Raw genomic sequence first — 24456 nt, 5'->3', positions numbered from 1 at the left:
ACATAAAACAAGTGTCTCCATTCACTGTTATTTATCAAACTCCATGGATTTTATTGGTGAATCAATACTGTAGAAGATGACAGTGTTTCCATGTTCCATACAGAGCCTCTGTATGTCCAAATGGGTCATATCTGATGACCATAAAAAGATGGGAAACTGCATTTTGCAACCTTTTTTTTTTTTTTGACATATTGATAGGTTTAGAAGTTATTTATCATTTTACATCAGTAGATGCTTTAGGTTGCTGGTGGCTGTTTGGGTCTTTATAGGTTAATTTTGCAGTCAGCTGAGATTAGATGATGATGAAGTCATCTTTTTTTTTTTTTATAATTCCAAGTATATTAAAACTAAAAAAAAAAAAAGCTAAAGAAAGTTGAAATAAAAACAGGTTAGATGATTAAATTTTTTCCAAGAAAGATTAGTTTTAGTCTTTTTTATGATGAAGTTATCTAGTTTATAAGCCCAGGTATATAAACATTAAAAATATGACAGAAATAATGTGGTGAGATAATTTACCTTATTTCCAACTGAGAACAGTTTCCAATATTTTATTATATTCCCCAGTTTATAAACACTGAAAAAGCTGGAAAAATTAAACACAAAATAAAAATTTGACATATAATTCATGTTGTTACCTCCACCAGGAGGTATTGTGATCGCTTTGCTTTGTGTGTTTGTGTGTTTGCTTGTGTGTTTGTTTGTTAGCAAGATAACTCAAAAAGTTATGGATGGATTTTCATGAAATTTTCAGGAAATGTTGATACTGGCACAAGGAAGAAATGATCAAATTTTGGTGGTGATTGGGGGGGGGGGGGTGTCTGTCTTGGCGGAGGTCTGCACTCTCTAAGTGCTTTTCTTGTTAATAGTTGTGGTCAGATTTTATAATTTTTTTCTGATAATGAAGCCATCTTTATATCCCCCGATAAAACAAGTAAAATAAAAAAAAAATGTTCCCTTGTTAAGTACCTGAGCCAAAGTTTACAATAATTCTCATTGTTGGCAAGCTTTTTCATTCTCTAAATGTAGTTTATTGTAATATTCTCAAAAGAGCAATCATTAAAGATCATTCATTAAAGATGTAGTTTCACACAGTGTCAGGTAAAACTCACCTGCTAAAACATCATCAAAATAATAACTCAAAACAGAATGTAAACATCACATACTTCAAGTAATATGATTGCTCCAACATGCCTTGGTGTTTGTCAGTTATTGTATAATTGTGTCAAAAGTCTGATTGCAGCTGCAAAAATTTACAAAAAGGGAAAATGCTGACCTTACATGTCCACGTATTGTTGAAATAATTACAGAATTGTTCTCCATATGAGAGCTCTGAGAAAACAAACCAATGTGAAGAAGCATTGAAGTGCTTCATGTGTTTACATCTAATTTTGTGCCAGTTTTTCACAACAGCGTCACTCTGATCCAGACAAAAACTGACAAATATCCAGGTATTTTGGACTAAAAGGTTTCTTTTTTGTTTGATACTGACAGTTTTTATGGGTTATGGGACAATTTCCAATATGTGTTAAACATGTATCATCTGGGGAATATTTGTCATTCTGGTTACAATTTTGCATTTTGTAGGTTTTATAGATATATTTTCTTCCTGACATCTGACATCAGGATCATTTTGATTTATTGGATCGCATGTATTCCAGTCCAACCAATGCTGTTATTTGGAAAACATACTGCAGGTTTGATCCCGATAAAAACCAAGACCAGATTAAATGATTCCATTCCAATTCCCAGATCCAACATCTAAAACATCATGTGGCATCAGGTCAACTTCTTTAACTAAATGGGTTAAAGGCAGGGGATACTTAACTGCACAGAAGGTTTCAGAGTTGCAATGTTGTCATGATCACCTTCATTTCCTATTTTGATTATTTATGAAAAATAAGTCTTAATATTGTGCCTTAAAGGTATTTGAGAACCTCATCTTGAGTTTTGGGTTACACTGATTTTCAGCATCCTGACCATTTTCAGTTAGATCAGATTAGAATACTTCTGACCAATCTTCCGCAGGTCTTTTTTTTATCCTAACAGTTTTTTCTCTCATTATATTAATTCCCTAGTTTCTTTTTCTTTTCTTTTTTTTGGTGGGAAACCCAAAGAGCTCAACCTGTGGGAATTGGGTGGGGGAGTTTCTTTTCCCCCTTCTTTCTCTTTAGGACCCTGTGGTACCTGCTAATCCCTCGGAGCCTTGACGTCAGCGCTGTAAACGGTGGAGATCTCCGGTGCGCGGCGGCAGCGGTGCCCAAAGGCGCAGCGACCGTCCAGCGCGCAACGCAGGCGGCTGCGGCGGCACCAGCGGCAGCACCTCCTGCTCCACCTCCTCCTCGTCTTCCTCGCCAGACAACACACGGGTGAACAAAGGATACGTCTCCGCATCCTCCCCGGCTCTTGCACCGGCTCCCCCCTCTCCGCCGCTCCAGCCCGCCATGTCCTCTGCTGTCACTGAGACGGAGGAGTCTGCGCGCAGTTCCCCGCTGACGCCGCTCAAGCTGGTCGGGCTGGTGTGCGTCTTCCTGGCGCTGTGCCTAGATGTAGGAGCCGTGATGAGCCCCGCGTGGGTGACGGCGGACGACCAGTATTACCTGTCCCTGTGGGAGTCCTGCTGGAAGCCGGCGAGCACTGAAAGCTGGCAGTGCAGCAGCACGCTGGGCTCAGGTAAAGAGGGGGGGCATTTACATTAACCATAACAACTGCTTCATCCATCCATACATGTCCTGTGCGCAATGGACACAACTGAGTCTGCATGGGTATTGTTACAGGGGAGTTTCCTCATTCATTATCATGCATTTACAGAGGCTTTTAGAGAACAAAGAGTTGTTCTGTAAACAGGAAAAATGCTGAGAATAATCAGGATGACTGAGGAGAAACAAGCAGGGTATCCCTGGGGTCACTTCAATGTTTCAAACACAAAATGTCAACAGTTTTTTTCTTAAAGATAGAAATGTCACAACATTGTAATTTGTTGACTCCAACAACAGCTGGAACACTTAAAGCGACAGATAGGGATTGTCCTGGCCAGTCTGACAGTTTTCCACTGTCTCTATTCAGCCATAACAAAGCCCAGTGTTGACAGTTCTGTCAACCACTGACTCTGCTGGGATCTCCACATTAATTATGGTGGAGGTGAAATGAAGGAGTTTTGCTAGACTTGGGTGCAGCCTCACTTCAGATAGAATTACAGTCAAAATAAATGCATGCTTGATCTCTGCTTTGAACTAGTTTGGAATGAAAGGGACCAAGTGCTGTTTCATTGCAAGTAAAATGTAGTGTGTGTCTTAGTGTAGTGATACCAGCGCAAATGGCTTTTTATTGTTAATGAAAACCCATCACCTTTGTTCCATCACCACCCTCCTGTCTGCCAGCACCATGTGGTAAATAATAACGCTGATGTTAATGCACCTACAAGTGGCAGACTGCCACAGGTCTTTCAGGGAGTGATTGGAGGAGAAATGGAGGCAGATAAGCAGCAAGGTGAACAGTGGGCTGCACACAAAGTCTTTTCAGAAGTGCATTATAGGATGCATTTATGACATTATATTAGTTAATTATATCTTTATGATTTCATTGGATTATTGAGGCTATATAGAGGAAATATGCATGCATTTGGACAGATAAACAGACTCAAATGCTTTTTAGGGGCTGTAATCTGTATTTTCAGCTGAGTTCTTGCTTCATAAAGATCATTAACTACATTATTAAGGCTGGAAAAGCACATAACCTCTCTTGGGTGCTGCCAGTTACTTGTGGCTAATTTATTTATTTGTCAACATGAGAGAGAGAGAGAGAGAGAGAGAAGGCAAGAAAAAAACGCTAGCTCATGGCTCACTACATCCACCTCATCTCTTCTGTCTCGCTTGTTTTCTTTCCTTTATTTTTTTCATAACCTCCCCCTCCTTTTGTTGTCTAGAAAACGGCCTTGTTGTCGCACCCAGGAGAGAGGTCTTATACTTGGGGCAGGGGGAGGAGGGGGTGGTTGATCTTGGATGTTGGATTGGTTTCCAGGGAAACAGAGTTCACGAGCGTCACTTTAATTGAGGCAAAAGTGGCTTTATTTACTATCAGTGTGACAGTGGGAGCTGACTGGTGTTAATTACACATGGGGGCATTAAAAGGAATCATTTAGAAAGTCATTAAGCTGTCAGCTGCTGCATCTATCTATCTATCTATCTATCTATCTATCTATCTATCTATCTATCTATCTATCTATCTATCTATCTATCTATCTATCTATCTATCTATCTGTTACAACTTACAAACAAGCTAAATTGTCTTGCATAAAAACAAAACAATAATAGCACTGTATAATACTGTATAGCAATTTGTGCAGGTGGTCTCACTCTTAAAATAAGATAAAATATCTGTTTTAGAAGATAAAAGTCCAAACTTTAGTGATCACTGACAATTAGATAAGAATTTCCCTGTCACTCACAAAACTCCATTTTGATTACACTGTTTTAACAATATCTAACAAATAACCTTGATGTGACACATTGCAGAGACAGTGCTGCTACAAATAAGCCTAATCCACAGCTTGGCCACAAAACAGTACCCACTTGGATTTATTTAAGAAAATAGGTAAGAACCTTCTACTGAATAATTACTGTAACGATTTTTCAGCTGAAGTCCTTTAATCCCAACTGATGTATTGAGTAGCGTCTCATCTTTTGATTAACCATCAGGTTGGTAGAGCGCATAAAGATTGGACAATGCCATGATCCACTAGCCTGAAATAGAGAAAGAGTGGTTTAGGGAGCATGAAACATAATTTTCCAGAGCAGAAATGAAGACCAGTGACAATCACCGGCACGTGACAGAGAAGACTTAAGACTACTCTCCATCTTCAATACTCTAAAAAAAAACAAAAATATGGATGGAAATAAAAGTTGTGGCATTTATTGTGACTCTGCATGTGCATTGCATGGCATAAAACGAATGTGTCCTGTAATCAAAACTCAAGGTGGTTCAGTGAAATACTGTTTGTGGGACAGGCTGTGTATTCTGAAGTGTATGTGAAGTGTTTGACTGTGAGTTTGAGCTCTGAAGCATCACTTTTTATGACAGATGAAGCATATTTTGTTTTTGAACCTTTTTTATAGGATGATTTAGATGGACTAATGTACTTGCATTTATGTCAGGCTTTTTGACCTTACTGACTCAAAAAGAGCTTCACAATATGTCTCATTGACACATTCACACACTAGAGGCACAGCCTGCAGGAGTGACTTGGGGTTCAGTGCCTTGCCCAAGGACATTTTGACACATGGATAGTGTGATTTTACTCTCACTGGAACAACCGGGCCTCTATTTTGGCAGCTTTGACAAGCACCTGAAAGTGTCTGCTGTAGGAAATGTGACATCAGGCATTTTAAACAAAAAAAAAACAACCAAAAAACCTGAAGGGACTGATAACGGGGTGTAAAATTATTTTATTTGTATTTATTTAACCACAAAAGACACATTGAGACTAAAATCTGTTCTGGCGAAGACATGCAGCGGTACAATGTACAAGTTTTAAAGAATGTCTCAGGTGTAAATACATACAAAGACAAAAAAAAAAGCGTCACATATTCATCAAAAGTCATTGTTATACAAGCAAATCAGCCAAAACAGCATTGGAATATGTTGAATGCATTTAATTCATTAGAACAGTTCCTTAAGTTTCATGTCATTTTGTGTTTGAAATAAAAATAAAAAAAATAATAACACCACAAAATTAGCAAAACCATCTTGTTAAGAACAACTGTGGTTTTTTGTTGATTCTGTGTAAATCTGATTTGATATTTACTGAAATGTCTTACAAAGGCAAAGTTGGATTTACTTTACTTTTTAGATGTCAAAAAAATGACATTTATCTACCGGTCGGTCCATCTATCATTTGTGAGTCTCTTCATCTTTGTGTTCACCTGCAGAGCTGATGTGTGACCAAACCATCCCCTCTGCTGCGTCGCTGTGGGCGCGTCAGGCTCATCATTGTGTGTCTGTTTGTGGCAACTGCACACTCTGTTTGTGTATCTGGGTGTTGTTGTGTATCCCTGTGCATGTGTGTGTGTAGGAGACAGAAGCCGAATGCTTGTGTAAATCGGTGTGTATGACTGTGTGTGTTTGTGTGTGTGTGTGCCAATAAGAGACTACCATGTCGAGCTGACCTATTTCTGGACAGTCTCCTCTGAAGCCCAGCTGAATATTTCATGTCACACTCTGATTTCTCTGTTGCATCTCTGCACCTCTTCTCCCTGGACCTGGAAACACACACACTCACGCACATAGAGAAACACACTCACACTGACACACTTTTTGACCACAACTTTCAACATCTCCACCCATTCTTTCATTCCCTCTTTCAGTCCATCTCACACACATAACACACATCCAGACCAGCTCTCTAATTAGATGTCTTGGCTCGGTAGATGTGTGTCTGTGCATTTGTGTGTGAGTCTTGTCCGACGCACACATATTGGTCTTAAAAAATAAATCACTCCCTGCTTGTGCCAACTCCCTTGGCTTGTTACAGCTCTCCAGACAGACCAAAGCAGCACTTTCTGTTAATTTAGCTCATCCTTTTCATTCATTTCTCTCCATAATAAAGTAAAGTTTAATTGATCACTGCAGGAAAAATGGCCTTTTCACCTTTCCTTTTCTAGACGGTATAGTTTACACTCACAGCTTCACTCAGGAGCACTGGTGTGAACCTGCTGGGCCGCCATAATGCCAAACAGTTTGGACAACAGCTACACATCAGTGCTCATTGATTAATCATGTTTATGGATATGCATGGTAAACAAACTGCCTGAAATGAATCATGGAAACGAAAATCATTGTCAGGTTTTTTGGGGGTTTCGCAGTCCTGCAATTTATGGGAGTGATACTTGAGATTTTTCCTTAGTTTGTGGAGGACTTAGGGGTGAAGGTGGGGATTCAAGTCACACCAGTGGTCAGATCCAAAAGTGGCTTTACCCTTATTTGCAAATGACTAGTGTTACCTATAGATTTCTGGTGAATTGTAATAACTGAGGAGGTCATTTCATATGTGAATCCTGTGAATCTGACACGTCTGTACTTTGTGAAGTGAAAGTTCCATTGCAGATTACTTACCCTATATCAGCAAACATAGAGGTCCTGTGATAATGTTAATCACTTATCAACACTTGTGTTGTTTGGTGGGATATGCAACATTTTTTTTATTTGGCTTATTTCCTGCACTGTTGATGATAAGTCTTTTAGATGGAAATTCAGGAGGTTCATGTCATGATATAACCTGAATATTCACTTAAAGAGCAAACTTCAACAGAACAAAATCTCAAGAGGTGATGGATGATGTGAATGACAGCTAGAATAAGGACCATTTTTTCTATCTTTCAGCAGGAGCTTTGACATCAGAACCAGGACATGAGTCCTCTAAATTCAAGTAAAAAACATACTTTTCACATCCTATGTGAGTGCATCACATGAAACACAGATGTGTAGGGTTAACTACCAAATAAGCCATTAAACTATTATGAGACTAATACTATAGCAGTATATGACTAATTTATTTGTGCAACAATTAATCGTCAATTAATTTTTCATTTTTGTGCCATACTAACAAACTTAGTTTGGCTCTCCACTGTGCAGTTAACTTGCATAATGGAGAGCGGAGGGAATAGCAAAAAAGAAGTTGATGATCATGAGGTTTTTCTTTTAGTTTGCAGTTATTATTTCAGAATAAGTTGAGACAGAATTAAACTGTAATTTCTTGTAGTTATACTGTCTAATTTACTTATACTTATTTAATTTATTTATACTGTACTACTGTACTACTGAATAAGTTGAGGCTGACAGCCATTTTTGTTTTATGTTCATTTAATGTGCTTTCCTGTGGTCTGCATTCACACAGTAGGTGTTGATGGAGTTGTGGGTAAACAGGACAAGGTACAAAAGAGGAGAAAATGTCAGAGCAAAAAAGTTATCAGTCACACTAGGTGTAGCATGTCCTCTGTTGTTTCAGTGCAAAGGAATGGACTCTGACATTGTACAAATATATGCTTGAATATATGAATAAAGATTTTATGTATTCTATTAAACCAACAAGCTGCACAAAAGTGGTGCATCCACCCCTTAGTGACTTGCAGGTTTTTTGCTTGTACTGTCTCAACATAACAACATGGGCTATTGCATCTTTGGGGTTTATATTAGGAGAGAGACTTAGGCACTAGGCAGTGTTAGGAAAATCTGTGATGTGCAATAATATTGTTCAGTGTATTCTTCTAAACTGTTTAGTTGAGGATATTGTCTCTTTACTGGGAAATAATTTGGAAATGTTACAGTATTCAAGTGAAAGCTGGACCAAAGCCACAGTCAGGCTGCACAAAATCATTCTGATCTGGTTGACGTGGAGCGTCACTTTGTGTTAAGACAGACTGAGCAGAATTCCACGTGACATAATTTTACCTTGTGTGGTGTGACAGTGAGCGACAGTTGACACCATGCTTGAGAGGCATCATGATGTCCGGACAGAAAGTCTAGCTTGTTAATCTTTTCCCACTCTGCCATGTCCTCTTTACGTGACTCTCACAGTATTTTTGTTTTGTAGACCTTTCCCAACATGACTTCACAGAGCTGAGCAGCATCAGTGTCAATTCTTTTCCTGTAACATACAGTGTGTATTAGGGCTGCGCGATATTGGAAAAAACTGACATTGCAATTTTTTTTAACCCTGTGATATATATTGCAATATGAAAAATACTCAGGACTATATAATAGCTGTTTGGTGCCGACATAAATGGTTAAACAAATGAGTTGTGTTACTTCTCGTAGTGGCAACAGGTGCAAGGCACTATTGACACAGAACACGTGTTTCAGTATCATCCTTCTTGTAGCTGAAATAATTCCAGATAACTGACGTTGCTTTTCTTTTTGACACCAAGTCTTTGTTTACGGTGATTTTCTCAATTGTTATCGGTGGATCGCTGCGTGCAGTGTGTGTCAGGTACCCTTGAAATTCGATGAGAACATGTTGAGTTCATTTGCCTTCTACATTGCAGGACCTGTGATGTGACTATTGCGCACATGTAGAGTCTGTATATGAACTGAGGCAGCATGTTTAACCCTTTGAACCCTAAGCCTAAAATGGTCCATCTGGATTTTTTTTTTTTTAATTTTGACTATAAAATGGTTAGAAAATATGCTGCGAGTCATTTTGCTCATTTTTCTACAGCACTTAGAACTTTCAAAATCTAGCAGTCATTTGCAATTTAGTGCATGTTATAATACTGCTAAAATGGCTTCTTCTCATTGTGCAAAAGTTCTGGACCAATGTCAAGTCTGTTGGTTCAGTAAAGTTCTAAAGATCACACAAATGCATTTCTCTGTGTATTAAGACACAATCTGGACATATGGGAAGTATGTACTGCAGGAAATGCAGACATTTCAGAGAAAAAACAGCTTCTATAAACTAAAGAGGTAGTTTGTGTTACCTCCCTTAAACTCTTTTGTTCAGACAATGAGATTTATTGAATTCATTTTCTGATTATTTATACCAAGTTTCATTCAGCACAGTCAGATGTTTCTTATTGTTTGTGCTGCTTCTTGTCATGGGGTCAGGTTTCACACTAAATTGTGACTTTTACCTCTACAACCCATTTAGTTGAATTTTTGTTTGTCTTTTAAGCCTGTGCATGTATTCTCTGGATTTTCTTGTTGTATCCAAAGAAAAGAGAACGAGGAATAAATAATGTTTCAATTGCAAGCCTGTAAAAACAACAAAGCTAGACTTTTGCTCAGTACTGTTTACACTGCAGAACTAAACTTAAATTCACTCAGAACCTTGTGATTACATCTTTCTATAGTCATTCTGTCGCTTTTACATCCACACTAATCTTCAGTTTTTACCCTAATTCCAAAAAAGACTATTCTCCAAATAAGCTGTTTACATGGTCAGTGAAAATGGATATTCCTCTAATATTCCTGTTTATGTGCAGCCTTGCATAGCCCATTAAATATATAATGATTTTTCATAGTTTTACATGACTGGCATTCCCTCTCTCTCTCTGTTCCATTAACCATCTTCTAGGCAAAGGTCACTTTTTGATATTTGCTTATATCTATAAACCTGCTCATATCATAATGTGTCAAAGAAGCAAAATGTTGTATTATTCCTGTTTTTTCATGGATATGTAGGAATTTATTTATGATTTTTGCTAAATTCTGGAAGTTTTCACATCTCTATGAACATTTTCCACTGTTTAATGACAAAATAAGCATTAAATACAGTTATAGAAATCCGCTCATAGTTGGCAGTTTATTTTAATGGTTAGCAACTAATCGATGAATCAAATAATAATTTAATAATTTCAGCGCTACTTATCAGTTTAATTCATTGTTTTATGACAGTTGCTTATTCATTTTGAAAGTAACAGTAAATAAAGGTAGGGAATGCAGAGGAGAAATTTGTTGCAGTGGCTATGATTCATACTCCATAACTTCTGTAATGTATGCACAGACAGTGTGTTGACTGATCATGTAATACATGAGAAATATTTAGCTCATAACATGCAGAGTTTCCTCATTAATAAGGCTGAGATGGAAAAACAAACTCATAATGGAAGAATTTTTAATTGCAGAGCAAAAGAGCAGCTGTAAAAACTTGAAATTGGTTTTTACTTTTATTAGCTTACCGGCCAACAGGCCATAAACTATTGTCGTCATGCAGCGTCCGTCGGCGTCATCTGTCGTCGTCTGTCGTCGTCTGTCATCATCGTCTGTCATCGTCTGTCATCGTCTGTCATCGTCTGTCATCGTCTGTCGTCTGTCGTCCGTTACAAAAATTTCAATTGTCTTCTTCTCCGAAACTACAATTCCAATTGACTTCAAACTTGATGTCAACAAAAGTTAGTGAAATTATTTGGATCTGAATCTGATTCTGGATTTGGTGCGACTTTGAAAAATTTCCCCATTATAAGAGATAGGAAGTGGATCAATGCAATAACTCAGTAAAAATAAATGATATCCAGTGTAAATTTCTACAGTCCAGCCCTGATGGGGAGATGACTAAAACATAACGGCCACATGCTGATCAGGATCTTCTTCTGGATCCAGGAACTTACAGAAAATTTAACATGGGCTCTTATGGGGAAAAAATTTCAATCGTGTTCTTCTGCGAAACTCCAGTTCTGATTGACTTCAAACTTGGTATACAGCTTGGTATATTGAAATTCTTTTAATCCGGATCTGATTCTGGAATTGGTGTGACTTTGAAAAATTTTCCCATTAGAACAGAAAGGAAGTGGATTGATCCAATAAATCAGTATCAATGATATCAAGTTGGAATTTGAATTTTTTACAGATCTGATTGGAATATGACCAAAACATGGGCTATTTCTGTAATATAATAAATACACATAACTGGGTGATAATAAATGGCATCTGGATACATTTCCCAAAGCTTTTTATTTGGCCGGTAAGCTACAGGGCCATTGGTCCTATTTTTTTTAACTTCTGCAGGTACAAGCACATATTGTAGTGATTCATAAAGGAAACTGGTTGTATTTGATATTGATGAAGGTACAGAAACTGGAAGCTCATAAGATCCTGTCTGTAGCACTCAAAAATCCTGGATCTCAGCTCCTCACGTTCATCAAATGGGACACATGAGCTTCACATAAAAAGTGTAACAGTGGGTGTTTGGCCTTAAAGGCGGGACACTGTTGAAAGGAGCGTGAACCCTGAGAAGTACCAGCAGGCCAAAAGCCACACCTCAATGACAACCTACCGTATTTTTCTTCTCAGACTTCATCAGACTCGACAGGCGAACCACCACCTTCTCTCCTCCATTCTCTCTCAGTAACATTTAATATTCCTTCCATCACCTTTTTACAAATGAGACTTCAGCAGTAAATGGCTTTTTCATTTTGTTGTTTTAAGATAATAGCAATTTAAGCAAAACTGTAATTAATTTTAAAGAGGACACACATAATTGCTGCAGTTTGGCCTGTCATTCACCTGACCGTGGAAGATGATTTCTTCTGCTCATTTTGACCTTGTCAAATGTTCAATATAAGAAGATGTTCTATTTTACGGAAATGGCGCCAACATGCCTCCAAAAAGTTTTGGACAGGTCCATGTTTACCATTGTGTAGCATCCCCTCTTCTTTAACAACAGTGTGTAAATGTCTGGAACTGAAGAAACCAGTTAATGTAGTTTTGTTTGATATAGGTGTGTAGCTACTTAGCAGTCAGTCGTTTTTGTCATGTTTTTCATTTCATGATGTGCCAAATGTTTTCATCTGGTGAAAGGTCTTTACTGTAGGAGGGGGGGCTTATATCAGGAAAATTTTCAAATTCAACTTTAGCCCTGGTTTTCTGATGCAGCAAGATGTTCTAAGCACTCCTGTGTAATTTTTTTGAAATTTTCACCCCAAAAATTACTTTTTCAACCCTGAAAACGTGAGTTTTTCGTCAACTTTCAAACCTTCTTCACTTTTGATAAAGTAAAATGTAGCAATATGCTCATCCTGGGCCCTTAAATGTTTTTTGTGAGAAATGTCATGTCTTCAGAGTGCTTTGCACTACAACAGGTGTAGTGTCAAGGTCCAGTTATAGGTCAAAGGTCACCCAAATGGTCAAAAATGCATATTTCATGGAATTAAGCTGTTAATGTGGGTTCTTCCAAATGTTGGGCTCAGGTTCTCTCCTCATAACACATCTACTGACCACAAACAACTTCCATTCAATAAGACACATTCAACAGAACTATTTACTCAATGTATTATCCATATAGACATGTCAAAAATAACAAACGGTAGTTTCTCATGACTTTGCAATTTACACACACATATATATATATATATATATATATATATATATATATATATATATATATGTACCGTTGTGGGCGACACAGTGGTGCAGTGGATAGCACTGGTGCCTCACAGACAGAAGGTCCTGGGTTCGATTCCAACACCAGTCGATGGGGGTGGGACCTTTCTGTGTGGAGTTTGCATGTTCTCCCCGTGTCTGTGTGGGTTCTCTCTGGTACTCTGGCTCCTCCCACCATCCAAAGACATGCACTGATAGGTTAATTGGTTAATCTAAATTGCTCATAGGTGTGAATGTGAGACTGATTGTTTGTCTCTATATGTTCAGCCCTGCGATGAACTGGCGAAATGTCCAGGATGAACACCGCCTTCGCCCGTAAGTAGCTGGGATAGGCTCTAAATGACCTAGTGAGGATAAAGTGGGTTCAGAAAATGGATCAATGAATGAAGTGTTAGTGATTCCCGCCAAAATGTGTGCTAGTGTTTCCCGCCACACTAATGGCGGCAAATTCAAATGGAATGTACATGTTCCAATATTTAGTCTGTAATGTGTCTTTGAAAGGGCCAAAGGCCTTGGGGGATCCCACCAGGAAACAAGAGGGAGAACTTAGGACATATTTGATAAATGTTGGAATGGTATGAATTAAAAAAAAAAAAACTAGGCATTTTTGGTGACCTTTAACCTACAACATCACCTTGACATTAGACTTTTCATAATACAAAGTACTATTATGATACAGTTTGGCACTTACAAGATCATTAAATGGCCCACCATGAACATATTTATACACTGCACTGGACAAAAGAGTGGAGAAGCTGTGAAAGTGGCGATTTTCAGAGTTAAAAAAAGTAATTTTCGGGGTGGGGGATGGGGGGGTTTGGACGAAAATTTTAAAAAAATTACAGAGGAGTGCTTTGAACATCTTGTTGCATTAGAAAATCAGGGCTAATGTGATATTTCATATTAAGCCCCCCCCCCCATTAACTGCATGGAGGCCAGTTCAGGACCAGAACTCTTCTACTTGCCAGTATGTGATGTTAGATTGTCTGTCTGAAATATGCCTTCCATGGATTGGAGCATGTACTCTAAAACCTCAATAAATCTCTCAGCTTTGATGGTGTGTTTCCAGATGTATAAACTGGCCATAGGTACTAATGCACCCCCATACCATCACAGATGCAGGATTTTGAACTTAGGGCTCATAGCAAATCAGATGGCCTCTCCTCTTTTTAGTCCAGAGGATGATTTCATTATGTCTAACAACAGAACTTTGATTCCCCTTACCTATGCAATGATTTCCATCACAGAATCATGGCTGGTTTTTATGTAGGACGGCATGAGGGTCTGAAGATCAGGTATCCAACATTGATATTCAGCCCTGTTAGAGATATGTTGCTGTCATAGTATACAAGATTACTTTGTGTTTTTTCCACTTTAAATTATATATTTCAATTTAATTAATCAACTTTTATGTGTGTAATATATTACTTTATGGATTCTACCAATAATTACATTTTGTTTGGTTTCTTCCCCAAATGTAAACAGCATCCCAGCTTTTTTGGAATTTGGATAGTAGTTTATTAAATGTTCTGTTAACCTGCAAAAAACATCTGCAGCTGTTTTGGGTGTAGCACTATACATACCTTTAAGAAAGAAGTCCATTTGAGTTATTATAGTATATAGATAGATTCATCTCAGCAGAGGTTTTGTTTTATTTTCTGTTCATGGTCTGGGCTTAAATCTCATAATGACTGAGAAAAAATAACTTAGATACGTAGCAGCAAATAAAAAAGGAAAAAGTTATTTTACACTCAGTTACAGACACACATTCTTTCCTTTTCTTGCAGTTTTTACTTTGTGTCTCCAGAGTGAGAAAGGACATTTGCAGTTGTTTTGCAAATGGTAATAGAAAAGATTATGTAAACCAGTGACAGATGTGATCTTAACTTATTTATTCGGGCGTGGTAACAGCTTTGGCTTGTTTTGACCCGCACTGGTTGGTCTTTGTTGTCACAGGACAGAAATCAGTCAGCACTGAAGACCTACAAACCTTTATAAATGTTGCCTGCTGCACTCTGCCCTTCTCATCTTTCTCTATCAGTCCATTGATCCGTGCATTGCTTTTACTCCGCTGGTCTTTTTCATCTACACCCCTAAATGAATTGTCTTTTTCTCAACCTTCAGTTCCCCCTCCCTTTCCTTTCTGTTTTTGATCTCATTTCAGTTATTTTCTCATTTCATTCCCTTTTGTCTCCTCTCTTTCCTCCTTCCTGTCCCTTCCTTCTCCCCTCAGGTTTTATTGTTATATTTCTAATGTTAATCATTTTCTCTCTATAATTTCCCCACCTCTTTCTCCCTCTACCCCTTCTTTCTTATCTCCCCACCTTTCCAGCTCTGTCTCCCTCCCCTCCTCCTCTTGCTATTTTCTTCAGGGTCAAGTCTCTCCTCCTCCTCCCCTTCCCCACTCTTTACTCCATCTCTGCTCTCAGTGAGCCAAGCCCCCAGAGACGCCGGTTCTATTTGTAGCGGCTGAAACGAGGAATGGGAAATGATGTGGCATTCAGCTGTGTGGCAGACAGACAGGCAGACAGACACATAGACAGGCAGACAGGGGAATATCCAGGAACCTACAGGTCCTCCTGCCAACCATAAACCACCCAAAAACACACACATCACCAGGGTATGAGGGGGTAAATGGGGAAGGGCCCAAACACACATAATCTGTTCGGTGGATGCAAATCAAGCATCCTTCAAAGTGTTTGCAAAATCACAGCAGCAGTGTATGGCAGTGCATAAAAAGCTGTAAACATCTTAAAATAAACAAGTTACACATGGACTTACTTGTACAAAATTATAATGCATGCAGTATTTATGCACATTACTTTTTGACTAAGCATCAAGCCTTAATGGAGGCGTATGACTGCCAAGCCAGATCCTTATGTTTATATGTTTGTTTCATGTTACACTGTAAAAAAAATCTGTAATTTAACAGAATTTTTACCGTTTATTTTACAGATTTTTCCTGTATTTTTAAGATACAGGAAAATATCAATGAAATTACAAAAATAAAAAAATAACATGAAAAAAATGTAACTGTGAATAACCATAAAATTTCCTTTTTTTTTTTTTTTTTTTTTAGATTTTTTTTCCACAGAAAAATACAGTTAAAATACATTTGCAAAGTATTGTGATTTCACAAATATTTATTTTCTATTATTGAGATTAAACTGTTAATTTAAAGTTTAATACTGTAAAAAAAATAAATAAAACAAGATAAAATTACTGACAATCAACTGTAAAAGATGTATTTGTTCTGTAAGTTTAACAAGACTTGTTTGTTAATTGACAAATATCTTATGTAATTACGGGAGGTTTCACAACAAAAATGATGAATAAGTGTGTTTTTGTGAATGTATAACATGTATAAGCACTGATAAACTGTCAAAATACAGCTTTTATGGGTGGATTGTACTACTTAGTCTCATTGAAAAGTATGTGTCATTCAACCACAACACTTCACATATTCTTAAATTAGCAGTAGAATATTGTAAATATAAATGGTTGGTTATCTGTATTATGACAGTTTTTAAAGTAAAGATAATGTTGTGGTATGTTTGCCGCATTGCCTTGGTATTGGGCATGTTGTTGATTATGTTTTTTTATGTGCAGGGGTTCAGCAGGGTTACGGTGTTAGTGTAAATGTGGGGTTAATATGTGTATGGTAATGTTTATTGGCCTTTTTGTGTTTGTTTTTGTATTTTTGTTCAGGTGCACCATGAGTGAAAGCCATAGGCAGAACAATGCCTTTCCTGTTCATCCATGATGTTTATGTTCTTTTCAATGCCAAGCATTGAACTTGTCAAATTAAAAGCACATCTTTTACTACTAAAGTTGCATTATAGCGGACATCTTGTTGTTCTATGGCCTGTCTATGGCCTGTTGTTCTATAGCCTTCATGTCAAAATCATACTTCTTTTATAAGAAGTTATGCAAGAAAGCCACATGAACGAATGTGAAATAACCTCTCTCTCTCTCTCTCTCTCTCTGTATATATATATATATATATATATATATATATATATATATATATATATATATATAAATTGTTGGAATTTAAATCAGACAGCTAGTTAATTAACAGTTAATTGACAGGTTTTGAAAGATAAATCAAATGTTTTTATGTGTGGTATATCATTTTATTACATCAAATATTAATTGATATACAAGTTTTTAACATAATATTATGTGATAAACACCAACTAATAACAGAACTTTTGTGCAATTTTAAGCCCTATTATTTGTTTTATAACAATGTTCGTCCATATGTATAGGTAATTTGATTGTTTTAATACATGTAAATATTCTTTATTAAACATTAAAAAGTCAAAAAATATGCAAAATCTCATGTAAAGTTAGGGCAAAAAACTATATTTTAATTATGGAAAATTACCGTATTTTTATGAGATGGTTATTTTCCGTTATTTAACAGTATTTTTTCGGCACCCCTGCTGCCGGAATGATACCATTTTTTTTTAACTTTTTTTTTTTTTTTACATTGTATAACAGGAAACTTGTATTTTTTAAATGTTGTTTTTCATATAAAGGTTGAAGGTTAACTCATCCTAAAACATACGTACACACAGCACCTAGCATTAACATTAGCAATAGCATTGGTACATCAGGAGCAGTGAGCTGCCATCAAAGGCACTCGGGGATGAACTCCAGAGCTTCATCAGCACCATGGCACTGACAAGAGAACTAACCCATATGTAGCTTTTTTAAAAGGTGGGGGAAATCAGGAGGAAACCCACTCGGCCCAAATAATGTTTAATTCAATAATTCAAGAAAGTTTATTGTCAATATATTTACACACAACAAAATTTAGATGGGTAGTTCTCTGCTCAGAAGGTGCAAACTTAAAGTGGAACTAGGCAACATTTGACCCTTGTGCTGTGTTCTTCACCCCAACTTGTCATTCTGTTTTATTCCAGTGTAATTTCACCCCAAATGAGTCTCATTCGGTTTTAATGCTGTGCACAAAACACGTACATGTTGGTTAAACCGAATGACAGAAGTATAAACCGAGCGAGCAGTTATTGTACCGTACCAGAACGATTACTGTCATTCGGTTTAGGGAGTCCCCGATAATAGCGAAATAAGCATCCATTGCATTCCTAAAGACCCTGTCCTTTGAGCGCAGTGGATACTCTAAATACAAAGGACGAGGTTTGTTACTGTTGTTAAAACCCATCTACCCTTAGCAGTACTATGGATTTGATCCTTGCCGAAATGTCTGCTACATGCCTTTGTGAAGTGAGTTATAACAAACCCTGTCATTCGTATTTTGTGTATCTACTGCACTTGAGGGATGGGGTCTTTATAGGAATGGAAGCTTATTTTGTTATTATAGTGACTCAATCCAGTGCAAAGTGGCACACAGCAATGTTCATCCGAGCCACCCACCTTTCTCTGGAACTTAAAAGTATTCTTCATATTAGATTTACTTGATTTACTAGATTACTATGACACTGATTTGGGGTAAAATTACACTGGAATAAAGCCGAATGACAAGTCGGGGTGAAGCACACAGCCCAACCCCCTCCCACCCCTGGCTCGCTGAAATGGCCTTAAATTTGATCTAAATTGGGTACACATTTGTAAACCGAATGACAGGAGCATAAAGTTTTTCGTCCACTGTTGTGACTGGAGCAGGAAGTTGACTGGAAACTGACTTGCTGCTCTGTCGAGATCGGAGGTACGTCATGGACCTGGTGTGCAGAGCCCATCAGCCTTGATGTTGGATCTTAGCTGGTGTTCTATGATACTTGTCTCTTGTACAGGTGAAGGTCTAACACTAAAACACACAATAGAATAAGTACAACATATTTAAAAGAAGGAATGTAAAAAGAGCATATACAGTGGAAAAATATATGTGCAGTTTAATGTGAATTCTTTCATGTTATAACAAACTCAATGTGATACTGTATGAAATATACATAGTTATGTGATCTGCTACGTCATTAACACATGAGGATTGCAATGACCTGTAAATGAAAATGTCTTCGTAGAAAGAAAGGTTTTTGTGAAGCCGAGAAAATGTTGTGCAATAACATGAAAATGTCTTTTTATAAGACAACACCTTCGTATGCCATGAGGATGTGTGGTTACAACACGAGAAGGGTTTTTTTTATTGCAGAAAAACACACAAGAAGGTCTAATTATAATGTGAGAATGTCGTCTTAACACAAGAACGTCATCTTTATTACATCTTGTTAAGAGATGAGACTCTCCTTATTACATACAATGATTATAACATAAGAGCTTCTTGTTCTAACAAATGTCTTGTTAGATGGAAACATCTTGTTGAGACATGAGACATCTTATTACACAAAAATATGTTGTTATGAGTGAACATCTTGTTATAACATTAAAATGTTGTGATATGAGATGAGAATGTCATATTATAAAATGAGGACCCTTGTTATAACAGGACAATTTCTTTTTATTACACAAAAACATGACACTCTGGATAGACACTTACTTGTAAAGATGGTCCCCTGTTCAGTCATATCTGGCAAAGAAGATATGTTGCTGACCTGTGGAGGGGTGTTTTTTTTTTTTCCATTTTCTTTTTCTTACCCTCGGCTTTCTTTTCCCTGCACACGTGTGTATGAATAGCAAAAAAATATGTATAAGACAAGAATTGTACAATATGTATGAGAATCAACTGTATGTCAAGGAATTTGCTCTACTGCAATAAATGTAAAAACAAACAAAAAAAAACAACAACATGACAACATCTTGTTATAACATAAGATCTTGTTATGGTATGAAAATGTCATATAACTCAAAAACATTTTGTTACAACACAAGAATGCCTTATAACAACAATATGTCTAATAATAGCATAAAAATGTCTTGTTATAACATGTAAATATCTAATAGAGTGAAGATACCTTGTTATAATATGAAAATATCTTTTTATCACTATAAGTAGTTGAGGTGTTGATGTGATACTAACCTGCTTTTCTTTGTACTGACACTGATAGGCTTCCACAATTTTTATGAGTTATATTTAGTTGAAAATGAGGCAGTTTCTCTGTGTATTTTTGTTGTTAATGTGGCTTTTATAGCTAATAGTATATTGGCTTTTAGACTTACTCTTGAGCTAATTGTCGATGAGAAATAACAGAGTCACTTTGACTGTGTCACACTTCCTGTAATGGCAGGAATATTAAATGACAACTAATCAGTGTTTGTGCGTATTTTTGATTCTGCATCCACAGCGCCGAGGGGTTCTGTTTCACATACAGAGTACTACAGCTCACACTGAGCCTGGCAGCTTGGAGTGGCTTTACAGTGTCCAAAGTATGTGACGGGGCCGTGGTAATCCTGTCACATGGCAAACGGTCACATTACAGAGGTATTTCAGTAAGTGTGTGTTACAGAGTGTGGAGAGAGAGCAGAAGATTCACAGGCTAGCACAGCGTGAGAAACCGGTACACTTTGAAACATGAATGTGCGAGTTGCATGTACTGTTCCCAATTATATGTGTGAAACTGTGTAGAAGCATCTGCTTTATGCACTTTAGCGCAGAACCAAAGTCAAAGAGTGATAGTGTGTGAGACAGATAGCCAACTTTGCATACTGTATGAAAGATAAAACAGCTGAGATGGAGTTGACATCAGTTAATGCCACCAGTGTGTGTGTGTGTGTGTGTGTGTGTGTGTGTGTGTGTGTGTGTGATGGAGAATGAGTGGGCAGAGTATTTGCAACAGTTACAGTGACTGTAAATGTGTGAGTTTGACAGTGAGACAGACAGTGTTAGATACTGTGGATGTGTCATGTTCTGAAGTCTGAGTGGGAGACATATTTCTTCTTCTCTGGTGGGACTGATACTTTGGAATCTGTCACCATCAGCAGAACGAGTCACAGGTTTATAATATTATGTTCAACTAGTAATAGTACAGAAACCAGAGGCTGTTGTTGAGAGGTGATGCACAGATTTTCTACTTATAACGCATGCATTGTGATGTTTATGCATCGAGGTGGGTCACCCATACTGTTTGTGTTTGTTTCATAGTCTGATTTTGAAAAGAAAAGGGAGGTCACATTTAAAGCTGCAGGAGATGAAACACTCCCTCTCTTACTGGAAAAACTGAAACTGCATCTTGTTATAACACAAAAACATCTTGTTGTCTCATTATAAAACAAAAGCTTTGTCTTATAACATGAAAACATGTGGTTTTAACATGAAAACAACAATGTCTCATGATAACACAAAAACATCTTGTTATAACGTAAATATCTGATATAGAGTGAAAATAACTACGTAATATGAAAATGTCTTTTTATAACCATAAGCATTTCAGAATTTGGTAGTTAAGGCTTGTGGAGATGTACTACCACTTGATGTAGATAGCTAAGCCCTAAGTAGGCTGTATGAAAAGTCAGATTTTTACTCAAAAGAATGAACGCCCACAACATCAGTGCCATGGTGGATTTACCTACCAGGGCCCCCGGTGCCCCCCCCCCTTTAGAACATGTAAAATGTTGAAAATAATAAAAGTGCTATTACCTGGATTTAAACCCTGGTCTCCTGCATTGTAGACTGTAGTGATACTTACTGAGCTTTCCATCCACATGTACTTAGAAAATGCAAATGTATGCATCCCAAGGCTTTCCTGTCTGTTGTATTGGAGGGGGGTCTACTGGGTCATTTATAACAAGTCTCTGTGGTAAAAAAGGAGTTAAATTTAAACTAGACTACAGTCTAATCATGAAGAGACAGCTGTCTATTCAAGTAACATTTGGGTCTGCATGAAAAATGCTTTGGATGTTCGGACAGTTTACAGAACCCGACCCGGCTTCTGTGCCTCTGGCGTATGTTGGAGCTGGGCCCACGCCACTGCTCTATGGGCCCCCCGGGAATGCTGGGCCCCATGAATTTGTCATGTTTACCCCCCCCTTATCGGTGCCCCAGAGTGTATAATAATAAAAAAATATATATACAGTTTTATGTGATTTTAAGCATTTAAATGCCCCCCCTTCCATTTTTTCTAGTGAAAACTAGTGAAAATAAAACTGTTTGGATTTACAGCATCAGTGTAGAAAATTCTGATATCACAACTGGGTTTTGACACCAGAATAGGCAGTTTTCACACATCATAATATAAATTTGACTCAATGTACCCTCTGTGTTATCTGTGGTCTGGTAAACTACACTGGTTAGTTTTAAAACACGAGCTTGTGGGAAATTAGTCACTTTTGATGTAATCCCCTTTTAATTTAATGGTTGTAGTCTGATTGCTACATTCTAAATACTAAAGATGTACACGTCGTCCCCAGCTCTGGCTGCATTTTGAGCTTGTACTTGTCTCATATCTCTTTAAACCGTCTACTAATGGTGTGTATTATGAATTTTTGATGTTCTTTAGCGAGATTGAAAGAAATGCATGATTGTGCTGAAGATGACGAGTAAGAATGATATCCGATTCCCACTGTGGTGACTGATTAGACTTCTGATTAGTTAGTTGCTGCCTTCTGCTTTCATGCTGACTTTTGATTAGCTGTGGCTGCTTCCACACAGCGAGACGGCTCCATGCTTCGGGTGAAGTTAAATATGAAAGACTGATAAACCACCTGAGCCTCCCAGGAGATTCGTTTTAACCCTCGGCCCTATTCCGTCTGTCTCGTCAACCGTAGTATTTCTGGCTAAAGTGAGTCAACAAATAGTGAAGCAAACTAGTGTAAACATGCACGTAAAAGTAGTTTACGAAGAAACATTATTCCTCCAGTGTCCAGAGTTGGATTCAAAATAAATATTGTTGAAATGGCATTTAATTATGGCTTTCTTCTGTTGATTTGAGAATTTACTTCACACAGTGCAGATGTTGATATTGAGTGATATGCTTGCTGTATTATGTTCTGTTTTATGTGCAGGGGTTCAGGGGGGTTATTGTGTTTATGTGAATTCAGGTTAATGTACGTGTATGACAGCATAAAAGAGGCAACAGCCTTTATGTTCATCTTTATTTTCCTTAGTGTACACTGTAAGTGAACGCTGTAGGCAGAGCAATGCCTTACCTCTATGTAACATGGTGAAAAGAAGACGAAAATTACGCACTATTATTTTTTGGAATATCTCTTTATTCTCTTGCATTTTGGGATGGCTCAGAGCAAGAGTATAATTTTTTTTTTCTTTTGCATTTATCTGAGGTCATCATTAGGTCCATCCTGGGGGGAAATATGTCTAAATTATATATATATATATATATATATATATATATATATATATATATATATATATATATATATATATATATATATATATATATATATACACACACACATATGTGACAAAATTATACTTGCACAGGAGAAAATTTTCTCTATGTGGACCTCATTAAATTAAAATGAACATGAATAATCCCCAACATGTCGTGACATTATGATGAATAGTTCTTTAGTGCTTGTGATTTCCATTAAAACACCCTAATACAATGAATATGGAGAATCAAAGTCTTCTAATAACACATAGCATGGCAAATAATATGTTTATGACTCAATGAATATTGTGACAGGGTCTATGGTGGTACGTCCAGGGTCTACGATAAAATAAGAGTCGACTTTAACCCCCAAAATCTATGATTTTATTCATAATCAGTCACTTGTAGCTCTAAATGCTTCCATTTGTGCAGCAGATTGTGTCTCATCTGCCCTTTTTTTCGTCCACCCACCCCTACCTCATTCCCCTGCCTCATCCTTCTCGTTCGTCTTATTTTCTCCACACTCATCTTTAATTTCCTCTTCTCCTCTCTGCCTCCCACTATCCACCTCTGCATCTTATCTTTCACCTCCATCTCCGTCTCTCTTTCCCTCCCCCCGTCTCTAAATCTCTCATCTTTCCTTATCTGCCTCCTCCGACATCCATCTTTCATAACCTTTTTTTACCATGCTGGAGCGGTAAATTTAGGCACCACTCATATTTACACACAGTTGTCAGTTTAACAGTTGTAAAGAACACTTAAATAACCCTGCAGTCTGCTGTTGATGCCAACTTTGCGTCTGCACTGACAGTTACATTCCTACCTCAGACGCTATCTCTAGAAGTTATAGTTTGAAGTTTGGCTTTTAAGATTTGCTCTGCGTCCTCAAGGAATACAGATGTTCCTTATTTCATTTATTAATTTAAGTATTTTGTAATGTAGCGGTTCCTGCTGTAGCGGTGGTGCACAGGAAAAGGTTTGGTCGCAGCGGCTTCCAGTAGCCCGACAGCATCTCTCCTGATCACAGTGTGAAGGCAGACAGGTGGAATAAAAGGTTATAGAAATGGTCAAATCTCTTTTCTCCCTCTGCGCCAAGATGGATTACACAACAAGGTGTGTGTGTGTGTGTGTGTGTGTGTCTATGTGTGTGTATGTGTGTGTGGAGGAAGGAAGCAGGGAACAGCAGTAGCAGAACGCCAACAAATCTTGAATTTGAGCCCCTGTGTTGGGGTGTTTTATCTTGGATATCAGATGTTTCAAGGTGTACTGTGATATAAAAACAGGCTATTATCAAATCATGTACATTGTCTTACAAAGTATTGAATAAATGGTACATTGTTTTGCTCCTAATTATCAGGGTTTTCTCTGGGTTTCTCAGGTG

General features: G+C 37.6%; 1 protein-coding gene across 1 annotated transcript in view; it reads left to right on the top strand.

Moving 5' to 3' along the window:
• Nucleotides 1-2256: 2256 nt before the first annotated feature.
• Nucleotides 2257-24456, top strand: part of LOC115433505 (transmembrane protein 47-like) — a 42848-nt gene continuing 20648 nt past the window's right edge. The window contains exon 1 of the mRNA XM_030154960.1: nt 2257-2670. Within this exon, the coding sequence (XP_030010820.1) occupies nt 2442-2670 (229 nt within the window). The 5' untranslated portion in view covers nt 2257-2441. The remainder of the gene's footprint in view (nt 2671-24456) is intronic.

Source organism: Sphaeramia orbicularis, chromosome 2 (assembly GCF_902148855.1).
Source record: "Sphaeramia orbicularis chromosome 2, fSphaOr1.1, whole genome shotgun sequence".
Classification (NCBI taxonomy): domain Eukaryota; kingdom Metazoa; phylum Chordata; class Actinopteri; order Kurtiformes; family Apogonidae; genus Sphaeramia; species Sphaeramia orbicularis.
The sequence above is the reverse complement of the archived record's forward strand: the minus strand, read 5'-3'. Positions and strand labels throughout refer to the sequence as shown.